The 26,165-nt window shown below is 46.4% G+C and overlaps 1 protein-coding gene across 4 annotated transcripts in view; it reads left to right on the top strand.

The window, feature by feature from the left end:
- WIPF1 (WAS/WASL interacting protein family member 1) overlaps positions 1-26,165 on the top strand; it is a 60,351-nt gene that overhangs the window by 21,747 nt on the left and 12,439 nt on the right. For all 4 annotated transcript variants that reach the window (XM_075430300.1, XM_075430298.1, XM_075430299.1 and 1 more), the window contains 3 exons: positions 19,239-19,327; positions 21,042-21,171; positions 25,635-25,811. In XM_075430300.1, coding sequence (XP_075286415.1) covers positions 19,277-19,327; positions 21,042-21,171; positions 25,635-25,811 — 358 coding nt within the window. In that variant the 5' untranslated portion in view covers positions 19,239-19,276. The remainder of the gene's footprint in view (positions 1-19,238; positions 19,328-21,041; positions 21,172-25,634; positions 25,812-26,165) is intronic.

The raw sequence follows: 26,165 nt of genomic DNA, 5'->3' as shown, positions 1-26,165 counted from the left end.
TGCAGTGGGGTTTTTTTTCAGTCCAGTTGCACAGGGCTAACAGCGGAGGGATTTAAGACTTCACGTGTAGGTCAGGAGACCTAAAATACGATTTGACCAGGCACTGTGAATTTGTAGTTGTCCTGACTTACAGTAAATGATGTTACACTTGAATACTGCACAGTGAAGGCTGCAACGTTCAGAGTTTGGTGCTAATGAGCAAAAATAATATGAAAAGGTCTACTGAGACACATAGTGAATCAGCAAGAAAGAAATAAAAGCAAATTTAGTTTTTAAAAATTTTTTTCATTGCAGCAGAGGCTCAAGCAGAAAGCATGTGCTGTTGATAGGCTGCAACGTGCTGACCTAGAGCTGGTGTAGTCCAGCAGATCAAATATTATTTCCTATCTCAAGTGCACTGTGTTGTAAGCCCTGACTGTGGCGTCTTTGTGATTAGTGGACCAGGTAGGAACTGATGCTTGGAGGGTCCCAGAGGCGCTTGGACTTTGGTTCTCTGTAGAGATGAGCAAAAAACAGTTCTGGGCTGCTTCTTGATAGGGTCCACTGCTGGTCCGTGTGGTTGATGCTTTGGTGTAGTTTCAGCAGCACGCTTTCTTTGGAAACCACAGTCTGGAGAAATCTGGGTGCCGGGCTTGGGAGATGTCAGAGGGAAGAGTTAGCCCTAGGAGCAGACAAACACCTCGCTTCATTCATGGCTACACAACTCATATGGAGCATGATGAACTGCTGCCAGGATGAGGTTCTCCTCCCCCTCTACTCAGCCCTAGTGAAGCCCCGTCTGGAGTACTGTGTCCAGTTCTGGGCTCCCCACTTCAAGAAAGATGAGGAGCTACTGGAGAGAGTCCAGCGGAGGGCTACGAGGATGATGAGGGACTGGAGCATCTCTCCTACGAGGAAAGGCTGAGGGACCTGGGCTTGTTTAGTCTGAAGAAGAGAAGGCTGCGAGGGGACCTAATAAATGCTTATAAATATCTCAAGGGTGGGTGTCAGGAGGACAGGGCCAGACTCTTTTCAGTGGTGCCCAGCGACAGGACAAGGGGCACTGGGCACAAACTGAAGCACAGGAAGTTCTGTCTGAACATGAGGAAGAACAACTTCGCTCTGAGGGTGACGGAGCACTGGAACAGGCTGCCCAGAGAGGCTGTGAAGTCTCCTTCTCTGGAGATGTTCAAGACCCACCTGGACAAGGTCGTGTGTAGCCTGCTGTAGGTGACCCTGCTTCGGCAGGGGGTTGGACTAGATGACCCACAGAGGTCCCTTCCAACCCCGAACATTCTGTGATTCTGTGATTGGTGCAAAGCCTAATATCTGGAGAGTTGTTCCACATTGGAGGCCCAGAAAAAATGGTACTGCTGTGTGACATGTATCCAAACACACCTATTTAGACACTGCAGGTTAGAAAGGATGGCCTGTTTGAAGGAGGGAGGCATGCACGTAGGGAAAACATTACTATCTTTAATTTGATATTTGTATTTTATTCTAAATTAGTAAATTGGGTGCTGCAAAAGAACATACAATGCAATACTGAGATAAAGATGGTGAACTGTGTCATCCTCACCCGTTTCAGATATAACATGGGATTACGGAACATCCTAGGAACAGCAGTAACCATGAGAGATGGGCCAAATATAGCCCGTGAGGAAAGACTGGAGGAAATGTGATTGCTTAGCCAAAAGAAGAGAAGATCAGAGAGGCATGTAAAGAGTTTTCAAATAGCCATGAAGAGGGAAGGAATAAATTTTTCTGGACATCAATTCTAAATAGGATGAGAAATAGCACATGAAATCACAGCAAAGGAGGTTTAGATTAGGTACTGGGAAAAGCTTCATTAGCTGTAAGGCTAACAAAGTAGATTACTGAGGGATAGAGCAGAATTTCCATCACTGGAGACTTTTAGGGAGAGAAGAGATAAATACCTGCTAGGAATGATATAATCGATAGTGACTCAGGGGAAGGGTACGTGCCCTCTTCCAGCCCTGCTCTGTCATTCTGTATTTCAGTCTCCTTGTTGACAGTGACTTTAAATTTTTCTGGTTATTGATGAAAGCTGAATAGTTATTTTAAAGGCAGTAAACACTTCCATATGAATGGTGCAGTATATCCCATATTCCGCTTTTCAAGGAGGGAAGGAGACATGCTGTTCCTGAGTTTCCTGAGAAGATTTTGCTCTTCTGACTGGAGAGTCAACAAATAAAATGAGTGCCTTATACTGCACGCTGTGAGAAAGTACTGAGTTGTTACCATTAGCGGCTGGCAAGGTAATGACCAGGTCTGTTCCTGGCATGAGAGGGAGCCCTGAAAATGCAGCAGGCTGCGCCACTTCTTCAGGTGAGCGGTTGTAGGGAGACAGAAAACTGCTCATTTTTGTCATGGATCTCAAAACTCTGGTACTAATGGCAAACTTCAAATTCATGCTGGCTGTGCAAAGCCAGTTTGGTCTGTATTGAGCAGCATTTCCTAACAGCAAGTTTTGATGGATCAGGACTCTCCTGAAGCAGTGTTTGGCTGCAGAGTTCAGGCTGGGTTTTCGCAGCAGCCCTGGTGCTGCCGTAGCCTTTTGCGCAGAAGCAGGGCTGCTTCTCTGCGTGGTGGTGCCTGGACCAGCACCGCCTGTAAGCCAGCCCCCTGCAAGCCAGCCTGCTGATAAGGGCCTTGGCAGATACAGAAGAAAACAGTGATCCTTGCATGATCATTTGTTTGAGGACAGCCAGTCATCAGGACTGCAGTTTGAGAGAGAAAGTAGACATCGTGAGAGTAATCATGTCTTATGACCCGATAAAACCAACACAAAGCTTCCTTTCAGCTGTGGGTTTGATCCAGATACAACAGCTTTCTGAGTCTGGAAAAAGTTTTCTTTGTATCTGGAAGCTTGTGGTCTCAGATTTGAAGTGGTTCTTAACTCTGTTTAATTACCGATTCTGGTTTTGAAAGCAGAGGTGCTAGGAGTCGTATTTCAGTCTGACATATGCTAAACTTAGTCTTCAAACCCACTTAAAATAAACCCAGCTTGGTTTTGCCTGTGCAAGCTAGCCAAACCGTTCAGCCAGTTTGATCAGGGTTTCAGCCATATTTACAGGATTTGGCAGATGTGATGCTAACTTTAGTTAGGGTTTAACAACTGTGACAGCCACTCTTATTATGAAGAAATTAAAGGGGAAATTGGCTGCCACCCTCCAATACCTGCTGTTTCAGGGCACCTGCACTGAGCACTCCAGCCTGCAGTGCACGATTTATTTTCTCGTCTGAGTTTTTTGTAGATTGGCATTAGCAAGGATGAATTTGAGCAGTCCTGTGGAGCAAGAGGACGTGCCAATGAATGTTCTAAAGAGGAAATGCAAGTGTTGAATGATGGTATGTGGCTGCTTTTGGTTTTGTGGGTATGTTTTTTCATGGCAGTGGTATGCCATATGTACTGGGTGTTTTTAGATTAAACAGCACCAAACTACTACTTTTTATAACAAAAAAGAAAAAAATATTTGGAATACCAGCGGGAGCTCAGTGAGACCTGCTGTCTTGCATGGAGGCAAATAACCTCTAAAACCAGCTGCTTCCTGGGCTCCCGATGAGCTCCTGCACGGCCCGTGGAGCAGGCTGGCTCAGCACTGCCAGCGAACACGAAGGTGTGATGCTGGCTGGGCACCGCTTCCAGAAGTCTGGCAGGAACCGGGAGCCGCTGCCGGCCCCGGAGCAGCTGGCTGGGGCACTGTGTCCCTCTTTGAGCAATAGCTTGCAGCTCCCACCGAGTTCGGGCAAGGTGTGGGTTTGTCCCTCTTTGCGTATTCACCTGCCGAGAACGTCTGCCCGGGTCTGACTTGTGCAGTCAGCTAGATATGACCTCATGTATGATGTCACTACAGTCCCCCGAGCCCCCTGGTAAACCTGTGAACGCAGACAGGTGAATGGAATTGCTTGGTTTCAACTAACAATGACTTGGGCAAATGCTCTGTTTTAACGCATGTGGACTCAAGCAGCTTCACAGGTAGGAAGCAGGGGGTGCTGCGTGTTTCTTGGGGTCCAGCCCGTGCTGGCAACGCGGCTGCGCTGGTTTCCTTCTCAGGAGGGCAATGTGAGACATGCCTCCTCTCTGCCTAGAGGAACAGCGACCAGTTCTTGTGCTACGCTGCGAAAGACTTTGCCCCGCCTATTTTTTTGGCAGAATCCATTAATAATCATTCTTTCCAGCTTCTCTTCTTCGCTCGCTAGCGAAGTACTTGCCATGTGCAGCTGTAAAACGTTGTTTCCAAAGAGAAATAAATTGGAGCAAAGACTTCTGTAATCGGAGACGTGGAGGAAAGCAAAAGGGCGTTTTCACTTTGTTGTCCCTGATTGCTTTTGGTTTGATTTGTGCCATGCTTTAAAGCAGTCCCCTTTACAGGACTTTGGGCCCCTTTGCTTTTCCACATCTGTGTCCTCCCAGTCTTGGCTCTAGTGGCACTGGCGTGCCCTGTGTCCCTCCTGGGCCCAGGGGATGATCGAGGCGGTCAGGAGTCGGTAGGAGAGCCCTGTGCTGGGCCAGCAGTGCCATGGCAATACTCTTGCGAAGCTGTGGAAACATAAGCCTCTGGCAACAGAATTTAGATGCCTAAGTTGGAAAACTTCTGTTTCGATGTCAAAGTTAATGATCACAGTTCTAGTTTTTCAGGGCATTTTTACTGAAAAGTTTTTCTAATTAAAACCATCAGTTTATGAAAACTTTTTTTTTTCTCCAAGATCAAAGGTGAATTTGGCACAGAATTTTAATTTCAGAAATCAAAAAATTCTAAAATTGTCTTTTAAAATAATTTTCAAATTCCTAATGCAAATGTAGGCTCTGCTAAAATTTGCGCTTCTAAGAGCAAAACTGTTTATTTTTTTCATTCCTGATTAAGATGGAAATCTCTTCATGTCTCAAACTTTGACAGGACATAAAATTAGTTTCCTACTTATCTCTATTTTTTTTTCCTCCCAAACCCACATTATTAAATCCTGTAGTATACCAACGTACACAAATTTTAGTGCCTCTGCAGGTAGAACAGGGAATCTAAATTCATAGACTGAGTTACTCTTTCATACATTAGAATTGCTTTGAGCATAAAAGAACCACAGACTGATGCAAAACAGAACCTTGTACCTTGCCATCTATTAGATAACTGCCAAAACAAGCAGAGAAGCGCCACACGGCCGCCCCTCCCCCTGCCGCGGTGCGGAGGAGCATGGAAAGAAAGAGGCAGAAACTGGTGGGTCGGGATAAGGGCAGTTTAACAGAACAGCAAACAGAGGGAACAGCAACAACAACGATACAGATAAGGGGAATACACAGAAGAGACCGCACGACTCCACAGACCCGCTCTCCCGGACAGGACCGGTGCTGCACGGGCCGGGCCCAGGACAGAAGCGTATTTCATAAATGAAATCTGCAGAAGCTGTCTTTACATATGGAGCTTTCAACTGGACAGTGAAAACCTTAAATTGGGTACGGACAGCTTAACTGTGTGCCCTTACTGTAGGCGTTTACGTTGGCATCATCTGCTGCAGATGTGCATTGTGCACTCAGGTGCATCTGTGCAAATTTCATAGTCCCAGTGTCAATGTGTCCTGGGTTCGGCCAGGACAGGGTTAATTTTCACCGGACTCCAGGAAGGGGCACAGCCGGGGGGGTGGGGGCGGACCCCACCTGGCCAAACGGAACGGCGTTCCATACCTTGTGACGTCACGCTGCGTTCCAGGACGGTGCAGCGGGGACTCACTCGCGGCTCGGCAGCGTGCGGCGCCGGTCCTGTCCGGGAGAGCGGGTCAGTGGCGTCGTGCAGTCTGTTCTGTCTATTCCCCTTACCTGTATCGTTGTTGTTGCTGTTCCCTCTGTTTGCTGTTCTGTTAAACTGCCCTTATCCCGACCCACCGGTTTCTGCCCGTTTTCTTTCCATTCTCCTCCGCACCGCGGCGGGGGAAGGGGGGCCGTGTGGCGCTTTTGTTGCCGGCGGCAGCCGAAACCAAAACACAATGCTGAGTCTTCAGCTGAAGGGACAGATGTAAAACCTGAACCCTCTGTTTCAGTGTTATCTCGCCTATATTTTGTAAATATCTGTATTTCATAAATATGAAGTCCTGTTGCAAAAGTAGATGAAGCTGCAAGATTTATGTAAAAATGGCTTTACAAAGCTATTTTGAGTTGAATTTTTTGTTGTAGCTCTACTGTAGTAAATGAAATAAAATGTAGTTGCAGTTGGTCAACACTCTGATCTCCGCTTGGCTTATAATGGTATAAATATGAAGAATATTGATATTGCTTGGATTTTACTCTTTGCATTTTGGCAGCTTATTTATGAGATAATTGAAACATCTCTTAGTTGTACCTTTCTTTTCCAAGTGACTTTTGACATTTTTTCTTGCCAAAAGGCAGCATTGGAAACACTTAACAGAAAAATTTGTCCTTGTATTACTCAGAATGTTTTCCAGATTGGACCAAATGGAAACTGTCAGTGATAGAAACAGTGCATGAGCATCGCGGGTGACTTGCACACTTGCAGACTGAGATGCTGAAGGCTAAGGTCTCTCCTAGTACACATGGGGAGGTATTCAATGCACTGTGGGTTAGATTTTTGCTGCTTCGCAAAGAGCCAAATTAATCCACACAGAGGAGGCAAAATTTCAGGTCTGTCCTTCCGCTGCTCCAGCTGTGAATTGGACTCGGAGACAGCAGCCACCAGGGCATCAGGCTCTTTGCCTGGGGATCTCGCTAAGCACTGGTCCACCGGTTCCACCTCCCTCACGTGGTTTCGATTGAGGAGGATGGTCTGGGGCTCATCTCCGGGCTGGCCAAAGAGTGAGGGTGTTTCCACGCATGCTTCTGCCTTTGCTCCTTCACCCATCCCTCTAGTTGGCCCCTGGCTTGGAGGTGACCTTCTGCAGGGCGGTCACCAAACCACTAATTTGCGCAGGACCTGCTCTTCCGAAGAAGCGAGGCTAGAGCGGGAGATCCTCTGCAGGGATTCTGTACATACTTCCATTAGGTAGCAGTTGGTTTCATCCAGTAGCTGGTCTTGGAGGTGGGGAAGTGCAGGTCAGCTCAGAGTAAGGCATGTGGTGGATTCAGTGGTTCAGTGTCATGGGAGGAAAAGACAATTCTTCATCTTCCCTGCTGGTAGCCTGCTTTAGCCCTAGAGCTTCAACTGGCAGCCCTCATCATTTATCATTTATTATTTGTCAGTTTCACATTACTACTTTTGGACCATATCTTCCTCTGGTAGAAGACTTCGTAGTTCCTATCAGCTAAGGATAGCTGATAAATTTATTTTAATTTTTATTAAAAAATTAGACTTTTAAAATTAAGCTTCTCTTGATGTAGTAATAAAGGCGATGGATCAACACAGTTAATATGGGTATGTTATAAAATCTATGCTTTTTACAATAGAGAAAAAGATGTCCTGATTTAGTAAATTTTATATATGATACAAAATAACAAACAAAATAGAGACAACGGCAACCTTCAATTTACTTTACTTAATGGTTATCTGGTCTTTTAGATTTGTACAAGCCATCTAAAGATAATTTTTGAGTTGTCTTATTGAACAGTTTTTAATAGCAATAATGTATTGCTTCCTCTATCTGTTTCTCTGAAGTGAGTCACAGGAGAAGTTTCTTGCTGCATTCTAGCCAGGCAAATAATCTGGTGGTGCGGTGAACATAACATTTTGGACTTGTTTTTAGTATGGATTAGAAGACGGCATCATTTGCCAGTACTGCCAGGATATTAGATGATCGTGTAAACTCACATGTGAAATAATGTGTTTTCAGTAATGCTGTTGTTTGTTGTTTTTAAATGAATGCATTTCAAACCAAAATATGTATGTTAGGATATTCAAGATTAAAATGAATCTATTATCCTTAACTCACCTGAGGGGGGGGGGGTTATTGCTTTGGATGCAGTTTCTCAAGTTTTGTACACCCTTTAGAAAAGATGGTCACTTTTTGGCCACCGTAGCTGCGTGGTGTGAGATGAGCTAAGGTTAGCTCCACCACGAAGAAGAGGTGATTGAAGTCCTGGAGTGTGGGGAGAGGACGGGCTGTTTGCTGAAGCAGACCCTCTGTTTGTTTCAGATTACTTTTTGCCTCCTCTTTTCCCTCCCCTTTATTATTTCCATCCTGATTTTTAAATCTCTTCCACAGATTTGTTTTTATATTGCCAAGAACCTTTAAAAATAATTACTGAAACCATAGCAGCCCATCTGAAAGCTTTCTGAGACACGGTATGAACTACACGGCAGGCCAAACCTCAGAGGGCAGAGGCCCTCTTCCAGCCAGGCGAGAAGGGCTGCTGCGAGTTGCTTTGGTTGCTTGTGCAAATGGAGACTTTGTCGTCCAGCTCCCTGCATGTGCAGATACCCAGCGCAGGTTGCCCAGCTTCACATATGTCAGGGTCTGGGGGCTTTGAAAGTGACACTCACTTTTAATTACTGTAAGCCAGTTACTATATAAATTATGTAAGAGAATTTCATTTTGTAGCTATTCTCCGAGGAGGATCTATGATAAGATACCAATCATAGTAACTACTTAGCACTCTTGAGTATGCAAAGTAATGGTATATTTGTGTATATTCATTTATACCTCAGTAAGCTGAAAATTTTCCATTGCTTTATTTTTGAAATTGCATTAATTCCTTTGGGAATGTGAATTATAAAAAAGTAATTGTTTTGTAACAGTTCAGCAGAGTCTACAAAGAACTTGACTTTTCCTGGCCATGTTATGGAAATAAGCGTTTAAATGGCAGATCAAATGGTATTTTATAGTTTTTTGCATTGGAGTTCAGAGAAGGTTTGCAAACACAGGGGATATAAGTCATATGCAGAATGAGTCCTCATTTAGTGTCTAGTCAGTTTGTAAGGTCTGAAGAGAGTTTCTGTTCAGTCTGTGGTCTGTGAGCAGGGTACAGAGGGAAAGTTGCGGGGAGTTTTTCAGTAGGTCGCGGTGCTTTGAGACAGATGACAGCGTATATAGCCGGTTGCTCTCCCCAAGTTCACGAAGTAAGATGCCAGCAGTGCTGAACCCAAGTGATGGCATCTCTGTGCAGACTGTGGCTGTGGTCCTTGTTCCACCAGCCATCTGCATCCTAAAGACGGTGTTGTGAGAGCCAACGCCAACCTTCATTGCTGACTGTGACGTTCCTCAAATTTATTATTTATGTGCAAACGTGATTCAGTGCCTCACAAGTGATCTGGTTTAATGACTAAGCCCAAGCTGCAGTGCAAATCCCTTCGCAGCAGAGAACATGAAGAGACTTCATGGGATGTGCTCTCCATAGTCTTTAAGTCTGATCATCCCAAATAATTGAAACGCTTTCAGCAAAGTCATAAACGTCTCATCCGTCCGCCTCTGAAAACTGGCCAGAGCCTTTCCACAACTCTAAAGAGAGTAAAATCAGACTCTCCATCCCCACCCATTTTAGTGGAGGTTTAGAGTCTAAGCACTTTGCAGCCTCCAATCATCTAGAATTAATTTTCAGAATGGAAAATAAGATTTCTCTTTTTTTCTTTTTAATTAAAATCTCTAGGAGACCTCGTTGCCTGTTTCTCACAAAACTGATTTATGGGGCTTGCCGCACTGAACCGAGGCTTTTATTGATGGTAACCTGGCTCTGAGGTGGTACTCGTTTTTCTGAACTGTCTTTGGTGCAGCAGGCTGCCTTACATTATGCATATCTGGGGTTGGGTTTTGTTTTGTTTTTCCCACACTGCAGGCAGATCAGTCTTTGATTGCTCCTCTAATGACAGGTATTCAAGTTACTCTGTAATTCATGTCGACACCTGGGCTGTAAAAACTCTAATGCACTCTTGCTTGTGTAGTTGCTCTTTCCCTGCTGACTGCCCAGGCCACTTAATTTTTTGTTTGGGCTTTTGATGTGAAATCTGAACTAATCTCTGTGCACTGTAGTTTTTCAACATTCTTATAGGAATACTGCAATATTTACAAGAGAGAGGGATTGGAAAATGGTGGTTTAAATTCATTCCACATGTCTGGCCCTTATGTGCCTCAGATTTCTCCTTTAGAGGTAGTCACTATTTTAATATTATTTTATAGATGCTGGCTTTAGTAGACCCGTCACCGTTCACTGCGGGTTTTAGTAAGACTTAGTTGATTGCGATGAAGAAAACACTTTATGTTTAAAAAGCCCGTTTGATTGCTAAAGCCAATGGAATTCTAAACCTGCACTTACTGAGAAGTAAAATAATCTGGCAGTGTGCGAGATCCTTCATCCTTCTATGTATGCTTTCACTACAGTAAAATGCCTTCTACTGCAGCTTCGTGTCGTCTTGCTGGTCAGAAGAGAAAGGTGAATGAAGACGGCTTCAGCAGTGGAGTTATGCAGGTCACAGCGTTATTAACTTAGTGCCCTGGGCATGGAAAGGATGCGGTGTAGAGTGTCCCAGAGCTCCCACAATGTAACTTGTGTCTCCAAACAGGCTCTTTTCATCTCAGCCTTGGGATTTGTGGAGGAGAGAAGCCCCTCTCCTTACAACCCCCGCTGTGAAGGGGACCCACAGTCAGCAGAAGTCCAGCAAAATCCCCGGGCTTGCTCATCAAACATGGTTGGCTGAAAGTTGCAACAGCTCCAGTGTCCAAAAAAACCATTCACATTAATTCCTGATACTTTTTGGCCTGTTGTGCCATAAACAAGTGGAGAGAAAGGAAAAAAATCCTCCAGACTGCTCTCAATTTGATTCAAATGACGGAATTGCTTTCACGCTACAGAAAGCAAACAAGTGGTCAGACCTGTAGTATCCTAGAAACAACAACAAAAAAATACAGAGCAATAGATGGAAAGGCAAAAGGCGAAAACACTAATGTGAAAAAAAGTTATTTTCCCATGGAACCAAGCTGGGGGCTTTTCTGCCACTGGGTCAGCATCCCTTCTTGCGCTCCTCCATTGGGGCTGCCTGCCACCAGCGGGCCACGAGCCACCCCGTGCCCTTGGAGAGCTGAGCGCTGCCACGTGGTGAGCATCAGCTGGTGGGAACAACTTAAAGCAATACTTTTTTTTTTTCTGATTTAGGACTGAGTAAGCTGGAGGCAGTACTCAGAAACCCTTAATTTCTGAACTAGCCCGTTCACCCTGCCAACAGGTCCTAGAGCTTAGGGTGGCTGAAGTTTTGGGGAGAAAGCTGGGCAGCAAAGCGTGTGCTGCTGAACAGCCACATGACGCTGAGTGATCACCTCTGCAGTAGTGAGACACTGGAAAAAGCAGCTCCATCGGAGAGAAGCTCTTGGACTATGTCTTGGGAACAGTATTCTGTGAACACAAAATGTTCACAAGGAGGGACAGGTGAAGGGAATAGGATGGAGACAGACGTCAGGTCCTTGTTGCCTAGGGCATGTTGTCCCTGTGCGGAGTGGTTGTCCCTGCAGCCTCTGCAGAGCACCGTAAGGAGGGTCCCTTTCTTTAGGGCTGCCCGCTGGGGTGGCCTCCAGCCTGGGTGTGGATTCCTCGCTGGCTGCGGTGGGCGGGGTACCTAGGACAACACAGCCTCGCGTGTCATTTCAACCATTCAAGGTGAGGAAGGGCTGCCTTGGACAGTAGGTGATTGAATAGCACTGGCAGCCGTGCTCCGGACAGCCGAAGTAAGAGCTCGGGCACAAGCAGCTCGGTCCTTAACCATCACTTCAGCCTGGGAGAGAGGGTGAAGTGGTTTTCTGTAGGCTTTTCTTTGTAGAGAGGTCAGGAGTTGGGCTTTTCACTTTCTGGCAGGGAGCCAGGGGTGGGGAGTGAGCTGGAGGAGGTTGCAGTATCCCAAGTTGTGTCCTCCTGTCCCGAGGGCTGGGATACAGCCCAGTAACTGCAGATTTCTCTGCTGCGTTTGGCCCCGACTTCCTGCTGAGTAATGACACACACGTGCTTGTTTTAAGACACCAGCGAGACTCCCTCCAGCGGTTCCCCGGTGCCAGGGCTTTGCTCCAGGCGCCATTTGCAGGGCTGAGGTCCTGCTCCCCGGGCAGGGTAGCTGTGGCAGCGGCCACGAGCCAGCTCGACGAGTATGAGCAGACAGGAATCTTTCTGTGCATCTCCTCTGAAAGCATTGGCTGAAAGAAACCATAAGAGCGTGGATGGATGGAAGCAATTTGTTTTCAGTGAGTCAGAGGGCTACTTTCTGCTGTAGTGTACTTGTTCTTATATTATCAGCTTTTCTGAAGTCAACATCCAAACACTTAAACTAACCAAAAGCTTTGCTGCTTCTTCCAAATACTGACTGTATTGGTGACTGGGGGCAGTCCTCCAAGGCCAGCCATTGCCTATGATCCTCTGCATATCTTCAAAAATATGTCACTGAAAAGGAAAAAACTTTTTAAAATACTTGGATTAAAACAACATTCTGACACCATAGCAGCCTATTTCTCAGCTGTAATTTTCCATGGATGCAGCACCGCTGGATATTCGCCATATAACTTCTGGTTGCCTTTGACAGATGAGGTTTGCTGGATGCAACTTGCTGTGGACCGTAAGTGCATCTGGCTGTTACTGCTCTTGGCACCCCATGGTCGTGTTCTGGCTCAGTGGTCTGATAGTTCACTTGCCACTGACACTCCACAGTGACCTGCTTTGTTACTGTTTTCCCGTGCTGGTAAGAAGTAGATTGAAAGTGTTTAGGGGGGTGTAGGACTCTGTGGAGTTGCCCAGTATGAGCTGCAGTCATTGCTGCCTGCAGGGTCGCTGCACTTGCTGGGTGCTCAGGGATGAGGGAGGTGAGCATGAGGAGGGGAGGAAGACGGAGATGCCGTAGGGTTGGCAGGGCACGGCTGCCTGGGATGGCATGCACAGAGACGTGAAAGCACCTCATGGCATCCTCTCGGTTTTTTCTAACTAGCCTTGTGCTTTGTTTGCGGTTGTGGTTATTTATCTTACTGCTCCTCACCCATCCCCCAGCACCTGTACCTTTCATATAGCTCAGTTACGCTGCTCTAAAAGATTAAAACTCTACAATTTATTGAAAAGAGTATGTCTAAAACAAAAGAGAACAAAAAAATGTATCATCTCTCTGCAGCCTGTGTAGGGCTGAAAAAATGCTCACTGTGATACTGGCTTAACGTGTGTTTCTTCACCCGGGAACTGCCCCGTGCACTCCTGCCAGGGACCTCCAGGCTCTTGCTTGAATCTTCTCTCCTTTTTGGCCCCTGACCGCAGCAGGATGGTGTTACATCCCCCAAGGTGTTTGCTGCAGAGTTTGTACAGATGCAGTTCCCCGTGGCAGATCTGCCTGCTATTGCCAGCTCCTGTGTGTCATTCAGGTTGGAGCTAAGTCCTATTTCGGGGCCACAGAGACCTCCTCTGCTTTATGTGCGTGCCCGTGAGTGAAGCCTGTCATCCATCACCCCAGCCATTTGTGGAAAGAGAATGGAAGCTCTGACATGGGATCTGGGCAAGAGCTCTCTGGCATCGCTGGTGACGGCCACTTTCTCTGCCCTGGCATCTTGCGTAAGGGGTGGCATTTTTCAGTCTGGGTGGAAAGTCATATTCGTACCACTCATTTCAGGCACTGTGGAGGGTTTCTCTGAAATGCGAAAAGTCCCAGATAAAGTTGGCTTCCTCTCTCTGGCAGCGGCAGCTCCCCCGAATTTCCCTGGGTCTCATGCATCCACAGCAACTTCTCCTCTGTTGGTCTCTCTCTTGGCTGTCCGCTTCTGTGCAAGTGGTTTTGAGGGTGAAGCATTAGTGCCGCCTCCTGCTACCACAGCTTCCTCCGGACAGGGTAGGATAATTTGCGTTCTCACATGCTTGTAATGTCCTTTCGCAGGCCCCACAGTCTTGTAATCCCTGCACCAAAAGGAGTGTTGTTTCAGCCAGAAGCCATCCTTAAAGGATCAGTCACTGATGTTACAGGACAAAAAAATATTGAGAGTAACATTTTAAATGTCCCTTTCCTCCTCCTGAGCCGCTGGGCTTTGGAAGCTTTACCCCAGTTAGGCGGAGTGCTGCATACAGGGCCGTTATACAGCAGTCCTGTGGTGCCTCGAGTAGGTCTGGTATTGGGTTACTTCAGTGCCTGTCAGAGGCTTTGTCCTGCTCTGTGTGAGTGACTGAGGCCAGAGAGTCTCCAAAATGCTCTTTTTTCACCATGTAGGGGAATTTCTCTTTGGTATATTCAGGTAGCTTCATGCTACACTGAGTTTGGTGTCCTTGCTGAATTCTTTAGTGGTTTAAAACCATCTATCTATATATTTATTCATAGTTTTCTATATTTTTAGAAACTTTAATAAAAAGAGAAGAAGAAAAATAACGTTATATTTTTCAGATGGGGTTTACTGGCATGGTGTTGCATGGGAGGAGTGTCTTCAGCATCCTCTAAAGCTGTCATTCACACCTTGCCGCACCCCCACACCCAACTCTCTTAATGCGAACAGCCCCTCCGGCCTTTGGAGGATGCGGTGGTGCAACGTGGGATGCATAGGCTTAGTAATGGCTCGGGTCCACCGAGGAAAGTGGGAGCTGGGGGACTTGAACAAATTTCATAAGAAAACACGGTAACATTTTTTTATCAAAATGGTTTAATAGTTCTGTACTCCATTAAAAAAAACAGTTAATGAAAAAATATTGTGGTCTGTATGAAACTGACATTACACGATTTTCCAGCTACTTTGTAATGTATTTATAGTTAGTTGTCCTTTTTGTTTTGAGAGCTACCTTACTAAAGTACTTGGTAACCTGGCCCCATTCCCTCAAATTCATGTTTTTAAAATTTTCCTTTCTTTCATTAGCAGGAGGCAGTGCATTTTGCAAAAACCAAATCAGTACTGGTTTGGAAGCTAGGTCCTTTTTCACACAGGGCCAATCAGCATTTTAACCGGCGACTTTGGGGTTTTTTCCTCTTGAGCTCTATCGCTTCTATTTTATTTCTGCAGTTGTTTGTTCCTTCCTCTTTTTTTGCTTGGAAATTAATCATGCAGGAAATGATTAACCACAGAGAGCTGTCTGTCTGCCTCTGACTCAATGTGTTTAAGAGGGGGCACCTCGCAGCAGCCCAAAATGGCTGACTGGCTGCAAACAGCGCACTTGCAGTCCAGTTGTTTGCCCTGTCCAGCCCACGTTAAATGTCACATTTCTTTTCAGCATCTGTGATGCTCCTGAAATGGTTTCTGAAGTACCAAATTAAATCTGAAATGCCCAGAATTTGTGTTTCACGGAATTCAGTTTAGTGCCACTTTTGCTTATTGCTCTTTATGGATTACTTTGCGGAGCAAGGAGCTCTTTGCAGAATGCATCATGTGCTGTCTCCTATACTTTGGGTTTTGAATGAAATTCATTTTTATCACAACGTGTTGCGTACAGTAATATTTTAATACCATTTCTGCTAGTGACTGCTGGGTGCGCCTGCAAAAATGAGAGATTCTTTATGTGATCGTATGATTTACCTGGGATTAGGCGGGCATCTCATTTGCTAACGACTGGGGTGGCTTTCTCAAAAGGAAGCAGATGCAGGCCATGCGCACCCCTCTCAAGAAGATCCGTGGGGAGGCTGCCCGGGCAGCCGAGGCGGTGCAGGGCGAGCGTGAGGACTGCGGTGGGTGCCGGCCCATACCAGTGGCAGCCCTGATGTGGGCCGAGTGGCCGGAGGCAGCAGCAGTGTGCACAGCTGCGGGCACCTGCCCTGGAACCGCGGCCACTGCTGCTGCCAGCTGTGCAGATCCTCCTCTCTCGCTGATGATAGAGACCTTGTGTTTGGGGCTCAGGGGCCGACGCTGCGTGTACGTGTGGGGGTTAGGTACCGTAATCCTTTCTGCTCCACCATTGATGCTCATCTAGATATAACATTTCCATATAGCTTCTTAAAAGCCGTGGTAATTTGCACTACTAGAAAATATGCAAGGACGTGTGTCCTGGGTTTCAAAGTACTGATGTGCCTTCAGCCTTTGCCTTTTGGAATTGGTTCCTTTTCAACACCCTGCAGCAACTTGGTTGTTAACAGATTTGGTAGGTAAAATTTATTACTGGGTGGATCGGTTACTATTTCAGGTATTTTATAGTGCCACTCTTCACAAGAGTGAAGCAGTGTCATAACTTACGTTTTAAGCTAAAATTTGACAAGCTGGTGTGTTTTACTGGCTCTGTAAGTGTATGCATTATAGTTTTGTGTGTGGGCACGCAGGTTTCTGAGTCATGCCATATGACCTCTTTTCTGATGGCTCCTAGGGAAGTGTGTGCTCTAGAACATGAGTAAACAACTCTGCAGGATGCTTGCATTGACCTTCAAGCCAGTTCTGAGTTTGGCCTATTACAGAAGCTTGTCCTGTGCATCTGAAATGTCATTTTCCAGACTCCCCCAGTAACTGCCCTGGCGGCTGCAGGGCTTGTTCAGCAGTAGCTCAATGCTAAGCTTGCCTGTGTGCAGCTGTGCACCTCATCTCCACTCCTGCCCTGTTGAGAAAGCCCTTCGGTACCAGGCGAGGGGCTAGCTAGTGTGCAGCTGGTGCCTACAGGTACATCAGAGGACATCATCCCTCTGGAAGATGGGATAGGCAAGGAGAGGGTGCCCAGTGCCTTTCTCCCCCTTACCTCTCTGCAAATAATGTGTGCAGGGAGGATTTTGGAGAGGCTGGATGTGTCCGTGGGCAGTGGCTTTCCCTTAGAGAGCTCAGGCTTCCAGCATTACCTCGCTTCCCCTCTGTCCCCACCGATTCCTTAAGAACCTGATCTAAACCAACCCAGTTACAAGGAAAAGAAGTAGAAGAGACCAGCACAAGATGCAGAAAGCGATCGCATAACTGACAGGGAAGTAGACAAGTGGCAGCGTTTGCAAAAACACTGCTTTTTAGAGAAAGCGTTTGATAGACCAGCTGGCTCACTTGCTGCATTCAGGTCTGAGCTGCCTTAAGGAATTAATTTAAAAGTCTGATATCAAACCAAACTTTATTCTGCCTGCTCCAGAAACTTTCCTGTGGCACATGGAGTACCAAGGAGACTCACAGCGCATTATCCAGACTGCTTTGGCCTCTTATCAAAGCAGTGCAGAGAGCAGAATTTCTCTTTCTCTTTTTAATCAGTTGAAAGAGTTAAAAGCTTGGTGAAAAAGCCTAATGGCATAGTTACACTAGAGACAACTGCAGCTGTGAAAAGACTGCGTTAAGAAACAGGATGGTTGTGGTCTGCTGTAAGAAATAATTTTCCTGTTGACTATTTTTTTAAACAGGAAGCTGAAGAACAAAGCAGCATTAGTCTTGGTGCTTTTAATAGGCTTCAGATTTCAAATATTGCATTTAAGATAAGCAGATTGGGAAAGGATAGGGCTTTGTGCAGAGTTTTATGTAACGACTGAGAGCGAGAAATACAGAAGACAGGAATACAGCCAAATCTGAGCAGATCCTCTGAAGGTGCGGCTGGTGCTTCTCTGGAGATGCCATAAGATGCGCAGTCGTGCACCAGAGGACTGGCGAGAGCACGCCGGTCCGTCTGCAGGACTTTGCGAAGGCGCGTGCTTGCACAGCGCTGCGTCGGCTTGGCTGCGCCCAGCTTCCCCTTTGTCAGCCATCCTGTCCGTCTGCCAGCTTCCCCTCTGCTCCCCTTGCTCTTTTGCAGTGACAGGAAAGAGAAACAGTTTCTGCAGTACGGGAGAAGAAAACCTAGAGACAGTGGTAGGGCCTCACGCTGCTTTGAACTCCATGTTTTTTTCTAGATAGTCAGCCAGAGCTAGGGGTGATGAGTCTGACTGCTTTCCAAGCCCTTTCCTCCCTCAAGATTTTAGACAAAATCCATTAAAGTCTTATTTCAGAAATGCTGTCTTCTGAGCAAGATAGCTCAGCAATTATTTTTTTGCGTGGGGGTTTATAGCTGTATTCTAATTCTTTTGAAGCATGAGCATCTGACGAGATAAATCTGTACTTCTAACCACTTCTCTCTCACACAGATATCATGGATCATCTCAGAGCCATGGCAGACTTTGTAGGTGGTGACTCACCTCAAACCCTCACTGCAAATGCCATTTTGTTCCATTCAGAACATTTTCCCAATGCTCATTTAAACTGTAAAGGGTACTGTACCTAGCATGAAGTGGGTTTGTCAGATATTGTGCTATTGCAGTTCTTGGTTTTATCAAAAGCAGTTAAGTGCCTTCAGAAAGTAAGAGCTGCGTATTCTTGTAAAATAACTGCCCTGGGGACCTCAGCGGCCAGCCTGGGGTTGTCTGGAGAATAACCCTTATTCCTGTTCCCACTGTGTTTACCTGTCTTGTGCAAACATCAGATAAGTGGTGGCAAATCACTGTTACTAAAGCTGGCTCAGGTGGATGGACGTGAGCTGAAATGCCATAGCACCGTTAGAAAAGCTCTGGAGCCTTCGATAGGCGCAGTTGCAGCGAGCAGTGTGCCAAAATGCCACAAAAAGCTGTTGTGACTTGGAAAAAAAGTCCTCGATGCTTTTTCTTTAGGTTTTTTCTTTCAATATTTTCATTGCAATGAAGTTCTACGTCTCAGGTGTGACCCTCTTAGGATTGCCCTAGGCTGGAAGTTCTGCTTGGGGTGGGGACATGCAGGAGCCTGGTCTCTGGCAGGGAAGCTCAGGGAAGGCTGAGCTGTGGCAGCCAGGCTTTTCCCTCTGCAGCAGCCTGCGGCTGGGAGGCCGGACTGCCTGCTTGCTCTTCCTCCTCTGGGGAAGAGGGCAGAGCACGACACCGTGTTTGCTGCTCCTGAGGAGGAGGAGGAGGAGGAGGAAGGTGTGTTCAGAGGTGGTGATGGAGCTTGGCATCTTCAGAGCAAGCAGGGAGAAAGGAAGAAGCATGAGTCTTTCCAAGAGTTCTGCTGTTCCACCCTACCATAATTGTGTGTGTGGAGATCTTCCGGCAATTTAAGGGCTTTAAAATGTCAGCATCTCTTTCTGAGTATGATCTTAAAGAGATGGTGCCTTCTTGAAGTAAATGTTGATGGTATAGCTATGGGATTTTCCCGAAATACTTCCACAGGAACAAGACTGTTGGATTAAACAGAGTTCGATTTTCTTATTGCATATTTGTGCATTGCTATATCAATGCATGGGTTGTGTGTGTGTGCAAAACTGGATATGTATGTCTGTGAGTTTGTATGGCAGTGGGGATCGTGTAGGGAACCCCCATTTAATGATGCAGCTGGTTTCCATACAGTGAAACATGAATTGCTTTTTGCAGATTATTTACGCTTAGCAAGTGTCGCAGATAAACCTGTTAGCTGCAAGGATGTTTTTTAGCTGAGTAGAAATTTATTTATTATTAATCTCTGGGCCATATGTGTTTCTGTGTTTTGCTGTGCAGGTTTCTTGGCAAGGCCAGACAGAGCTCAGCCTTCCACTATGCCTGTGCCTCCCCCTCCAGCTCCCCCTCCACCCCCAACACTGGCCTTGGTAAGTTTACAGGAGGTAAATGCACTGTATACCCTGCCCTCTGTTGCTGCTTGTCATATTGAACGGAACATCCAGAGGCACTGTGGTGTGGATGAGGGTATCATAGAATGGTTTGAGTTGGAAGGGACCTTAAACATCATCTAGTTCCAACTCCCCTGCTGTAATCAGGGACACCTTCTGCTGGACCAGGTTGCTCAAAGCCCCATCCAACCTGGCCTTGAACACTTCCAGGGAGGCGCATCGCCTGTGCCAGTGCCTCACCACTCTCATCATAAATAATTTCTTTCTTACATCTAATCTAAATCTACCCTCTTTCAGTTTAAATCCATTACCCCTTGTCCTATCAATGCCTGACGTGTATGGTATTTGGCGAAAGCTCTCCAACATTTTGTTTACAATTCGTGATTAATTCTACAAGAGGGACCATCACTTACACTCTTTTCCAGTGCCCATATGGATGTCACTAGCCACATTGACTCGCCATCCTCCTCTTCCTCCCACACTGGTGGTTTGATCTGGTGTAGGGATCCTAGGTGGAGAGGCACAGTTCCTCCAGAGCTTGTCTAACTCAGGGGAATTGAAGTCTTGCTCTCCCCTTGCCTTTCTCCAGCCACATACTCCCACCTTCTCCCTTGTTCTACTCTAGTACTTACATGACTTGAGCTGGAAAAAATCAATCCTATTGTTTAAATTTAGCAAGGATAGCTCTTAGCCAGCATAGCTCCTTCAGCCAGCCTGCGGTATCAGAGCGCACAGCATTTTGTTTGCTGTGTTTGCCCTCCGACAGTCAGTCGCCTCACTGACAAGAAAGAAGAGGCTTCTTGAAATGCTGTTATAAAGTACTGGGGTGTTTTCACAGCAAAATCCTGGCTTGTTACACAGGTAGGTTGGGCTGTGCCACTCGAGTCTTTCCCTCATTTTCCACCACAGCAATATATGCACTCTGTGCTTCATCCCTCCATGGCAATTCTGACCACCTTTCAGGAAATTTCTGTTACATTGATCTGACAAGCTTTTGAAGAATCGCCATTTCCTAGAAGAAATAACCATATATACATGCGTGTGTGCATATATGTGTATGTTGGGGTGGTTTTTTTTGGTTCTTCCTTGAAAAACTGTCTCGCCACAACATAAACTGAAAAGAGAGGACCATTGAGACAAACTTCATGCATCTAAAGGTTTTATTGGGTCTATTTGAAGAGGTCTATATTGTTGAAGTGGTGATTGCCATTTTAAAGTATTTCCATCAGAACTAGAATAGTAGATAAAACTCCATCTTTCTTCTGACTTATCCAGAATTTGTATATTAAGGGCTTTCACTACAGCTTTCAATAATGTCCACCTTTTTGTGTAATCAAATTATGTGTCTAGTCTGTTCTTGTTCAGTCTCCAAAATGGCAATTTGCCACAGATGTGCCTTGGCTCTAAAAAATCAGAGACTCTAAATCCTGAGTTAAAAAAAATGTGAATTCACCTAAGTGTTCTGTTTCCAGTGAATAGCGTGGGTTAGAATAGCAGCCGTGCTTGGGACCTTGAGTCAGTAACAAGGCCGACTACCTGTGACATCATTCACAAAACCAGATGTGGCACGCTACCGACTCCAGTGCTGTTAAAACAGAAATCCAGGCCTCACGTAACTACCGTATTTGAGCTGAACTTTGTAGCTAGAAGTTGAGGTATACTTTTCCTCCTCATTTTTAATTTTATTTTGCAGGCAAATACTGAAAAGCCATCCCTAAGCAGGTCAGAACAAGCAGGGCGAAATGCTCTACTATCTGATATTACCAAAGGGAAAAAGCTGAAGAAGACTGTTACTAATGACAGAAGTGCTCCAATTCTAGACAGTAAGTATGATTCTGCATGTTGGAGTTTCTGTATGCATGAATGGTTCTACATATCTGAATGCAGAAAATTATTTTACATATCACCAGATGAACTGTCATGAGAGAAGTAGGTAAAACAAAATGCCAGAAGTTGGCATGCATAGAAATAAAGTCTGTTCATCATGGATTAAGTCAGCTGAGAAATCATAGAATCATCTAGGTTGGAGAAGACCTTCAAGATCATCAAGTCCAACTATTAACCTAAGGCTGTCAGTTCCACCACTAAATCATGTCCCTAAGGTCTGCATCTATACATCTTGTAAATACCTCCAGGGATGGTGCCTCAACCACTTCGCTGGGCAGCCTGTTCCAATCCTTTACAACTCTTTCCATGAAGACATTTTACCTAATATCCAATCTAAATCTCCCCTGGTGCAACTTGAGACCATTTCCCCTTGTCCTGTTGCCTGTTACTTGGGAGAAGAGACCAACCCCCACCTCACTACAACCTCCTTTCAGGTAGTCGTAGAGAGCAATAAGGTCTCCCCTCAGCCTCCTCTTCTCCAGACTGGACAGCCCCAGCTCTCTCAGCCGCTCCTCATAAGACTTGTTCTCTAGACCCTTCATCAGCCTCATTGCCCTTCTCTGGACACGCTCCAGCACCTCAGTGTCCTTCTTGTAGCGAGGGGCCCAGAACCGAACACAGCACTCCAGGTGCAGCCTCACCAGTGCCAAGTACAGGGACACGATCACCTCCCTACTCCTGCTGGCCACACTATAGTCCTGACACAAGCCAGGATGCCATTGGCCTTCTTGGCCACCTGGGCACACTGCTGGCTCATGTTCAGGTGGCTGTCAACCAACACCCCAAGGTCCTTTTCCTCCAGGCAGCTTTCCAGCCACTCCTCCCCAAGCCTGTAGCGTTGCATGGGGTTGTTGTGACCCAAGTGCAGGACCCGGCATTTGGCCGTGTTGAAACTCATACATTTGGCCTCAGCCCATCAATCCAGCCTGTCCAGGTCCTTCTGCAGACCCTTCCTACCCTCGAGCAGATCGACACTCCCACCCAACTTGGTGTCATCTGTAAACTTACTGAGGGAGCACTCAATCCCCTCATCCAGACCATTGATAAAGATGTTAAACAGAACTAGCCCCAAAACTGAGCCCTGGGGGACACCACTCATGACCGGCCGCCAGCTGTATTTAACTCCATTCACCACCACTCTCTGTGCTCGGCCATCCATCCATTTTTTTACCCAGCAAAGTGTACATCCATCCAAGCCATGAGCAGCCAGCTTCCCCAGGAGGATGCTGTGGGAAACAGTGTCAAAGCCTTTACTAAAGTCTAGGGAGACAACATCCACAGCCTTTCCCTCACCTTATCATAGAAGGAGATCAGGTTAGTCAAGCAGGACCTGCCTTTCATAAACCCATGCTGACTGGGCCAGATCCCATGGTTGTCCTGTGTGTGCCGCGTGATGGCACTCAAGATGATCTGCTCCATAACCTTTGTTGGTACTGAGGTCAGACTGACAGGCCTGCAGTTCCCAGGATCCTCTTTCCGGCCCTTCTTGTAGATGGGCTTAGTGTTAGCTAACTTCCAGTCAGCTGGGACCTCCCCAGTTAGACAGGACCGCTGATGATGGAAAGTGGCTTGGTGAGCACATCTGCCAGCTCCTTTAGCACTGTTGGGTGGATCCCATCCAGCCCCATAGACTTGTGTGTGTCTATGTGGCGTAGCAAGTGACCATTTCCCCTTGGATTTTGGGAGTTTCATTCAGCTCCCCACCTCTGTCTTCTTGCTCAGGGGGCTGGGTGTCCAGAGAACAACTTCCCTTACTGTTAAAGACTGAGGCAAAGAAGGCATGAAGTACCTCAGCCTTTTCCTCATCCTTTGTCACTAAGTTTCCCCACATCCAATAAAGGATGGAGATTCTCCTTTGCCCTCCTTTTGTTGTTAATGTATTTATAGAAACATTTTTAATTGCCTTTTACGGCAGTAGCTAGGCTAAGTTCTAGTTGGGCTTTGGCTCTTCTAACTTTCTCTCTGCATAACCTCACGATATCCTTGTAGTCCTCCTGAGTGTCCTGCCCATTCTTCCAAAGGACATAAACTCTCCTTTTTTCCTGAGTGCCAGCCAAAGCTCTCTGTTCAACCAGGCTGGTCTTCCCCGCCGGCTTGCCTTTCGGCACATGGGGACGGCCTGTTCCTCTGCCTTTGAGAGTTCCTCCTTGCAGAGTGTCCAGCCTTCCTGGACCCCTTTGCCCTTCAGGACTGCCTCCCAAGGGGCTCTCTCAACCAGGCTCCCAAACAGGCCTAAGTCTGCCCTCCAGAAGTCCAAGGTGGCAGTTCTGCTGACCCCCCTCCTTCTCCGAGAATCAAAAACTCTGTCACTTCATGATTGGTGTGCCCAAGACAGCCATCACATACTGCTTATGAAATGCCAGTGTTAATTTGTTTGCTTACTCTCATACAGCAATTAATTTTCTCATTTGCTTAAATCGGAATACGATGCAAACCCTACTAGGAGCTCTGCCGAGGAGCTGCCACAGATCAGGCTACCAAAACCCCCATCAAGACTAAGGAGAGCACAGAGAATAAAGTGGAATTTCAGACTCTACTTTTGCATAAGCAGTATGAAAATAAAGGCACCCCTGGCACGACACCGTTGGCTTGTTAATGGCCACAGTACCATGTAAAGCAAAACCGGAGCCAGGAACCCCAGCCCCACCTGCGTGTCACCGCTGCCTGCAGTTCTGCCGCTCCTGGGGCGACGCAGGGGAGTTCTCTTTCTGTCTGAACAGGCAGGCTGCCCAAAGGGGCTCTGGCACAAGGCAGCAGCTCCACCTGCCTGCATAGAGACAAGGTCTCCATCCAGCTGAGCTGCTGCTGTGTCTCACTGTACGTCTCGGCGGGTGCTGAGAGGAGGCTGGAAAAGCCCATGTGGCAGAAGTGTTGGGAAGACAGGACAGGGACAGGAGAAGAGGGAGCAACAAGGGCCCGCTACGTTTATTGTCTAGGGGAAGAAGGCACTTCTACAGACTGGTTAGCAAATGGGATGCAACTCAGTCCGGGTCTGGCCATGCAATTAAAGGCTGGACTGTGATAGCAAGATGACGAGGAAACAAGGAGATGCCCGAAAGAGTGTGACCAAAGAAGAATAATTAAAAAAATAGATACAGTCCTGCAGTCAGCCAGGTACTTAGTTTGTAAACACTCAAATATTATCTCTGAAAGCAAAGTTACACATTTAAGCTATTGTAATGAGCTGGAGAAAGGCATTAAGAGGATTACAGGAGGGGTAAACAGTAAGATTTAAATGGTGCGGCCTATTTTCTTGTTTACATGAATTAACAAATCATGACGAAAGACTAAACCATAGTAGCAGCATTTCTCCAGAGGTTCACACCCTCTGTGAGTCAGAGCTGAACTGAGCCAGCGTGCTTAAGAAAAGAGCAGGAGGATGCGAAACATTCCCCCACGAACACATTATTCCTCCTTTTTCCTGGGTGGGATTATTAGAAGTGCTTTTCATCCACAGGTTTTAATTACTATAAAGTCAGTGAAATTTTTACCCACCCAAAGCTGTGGAAATCAAGATGCCAAGAAATTACGCAACTGATCCTCAGCCATGTAGCCTGTCATCCGAGAGCTGATCTCCACAGATATGCCAACCTGTGGGCCTGCTCATTTTGCAGTGATGCTCTGAACCGGGCTCCTCCCTGTATTTGTAGTTGTGGACACACTTTCCTATTACTTTCAGCATCTCAGTGTTGTCACAGCAGAAGCAATGGCATTAGAGAGAAATGGCGGGGGGGCTGATAAAATAATTCCCGCCTATTCGAAAAATCAGCAGCTAATGATCCTGTCACTGCATTTCTGGACCTACATGGAAGTAATCAGAAATGAAATCTCTTTCTCCACTAGGCTTTGTTTAAATCAGTAGATATGTTGCAACGTCATCAATAGTGACAGAGTTTTGTGCCTTCCCAGAAGCAATCACCAGAGACACCTCCACGAGGAAGGACACCTCTTTTTTCCTCTTTCCTTCCTCATTTCCCATGAGATTGCCCCATCTCCCAGTTTGCTTGTAGAGAAGTGGAGGGGAAGAATAAGAGAACAAAGGTATGAAGAAATGGGAAGCAGGTGCAAAGATGCTAACAAAGACAATATGATATGCTCAGAGGTCCCATCCATGCTCAGTTCCAAATTCTCCATAGTTCCTCTGCTTTCCAGTCCAGAGCAGACTAAAGGAAAGCGATGGCTTAATAAAACACAATGGCAATGTTTATTGCACCGCCTCTTCCATGGTGCAGCAGTGGTGGTGATGGTAGCTGTGATGATCACACCTGAAAAAGGATTTGTGTGTTTTGACAGCTCATCCATTTTTCCCCAGCTACAAGCGCTTCTCTAATGAAAGAGATGACTTTGCAGGATTAGTCTTGCTTCTCTGCCTAACGTGGGGCATTTTTTTCCCCAACAGAACCCAAAGGACCTGGTGGAGCTGGCGGAGGTGGCTTTGGAGGAGGTGGAGGTGGCAGCGGCGGGGGTTTTGGTGGTGGCGGTGGTGGCAGCTTTGGTGGTGGTGGACCACCTGGCCTTGGAGGCCTTTTTCAAGCAGGAATGCCAAAGCTCAGATCTGCTGCGAGTAGAGATGCTGGTAAGAAAGACCTTGCAGTTCCAGTCTGAAAAAGTAAACGACATTGCTTGAAACCTTCATAGCACTGCAATAAATTACCTGCTGGGACTGAAAAAGTCTTCAAGTATCTTAGGCTCTTAGGAAATGTAATTTTCAGCTTGAATCTTGTTTTATTCTTAATACTAGGTTTTATGAGGGAAAAGTGAGACTCCTCTTTCCGCCCATCCTCCTAGTTACTGATGAAAACTAAAGTTCTCGGCAATGTTGAATTGCTGCCTGCAAAGTACAGTCAGGCAGACCGGGTCCTGCCTTAGCTGTGGGCATGCAGGACCGGAGGGGAGCTGTAAGGGGATTCCAGGTCAGTTCTCCCTTCTG

The sequence above is a fragment of the Opisthocomus hoazin genome, chromosome 9 (genome assembly GCF_030867145.1).
Source record: "Opisthocomus hoazin isolate bOpiHoa1 chromosome 9, bOpiHoa1.hap1, whole genome shotgun sequence".
NCBI classification, from domain to species: domain Eukaryota; kingdom Metazoa; phylum Chordata; class Aves; order Opisthocomiformes; family Opisthocomidae; genus Opisthocomus; species Opisthocomus hoazin.
This window is presented reverse-complemented; position numbering and strand designations above follow the sequence as displayed.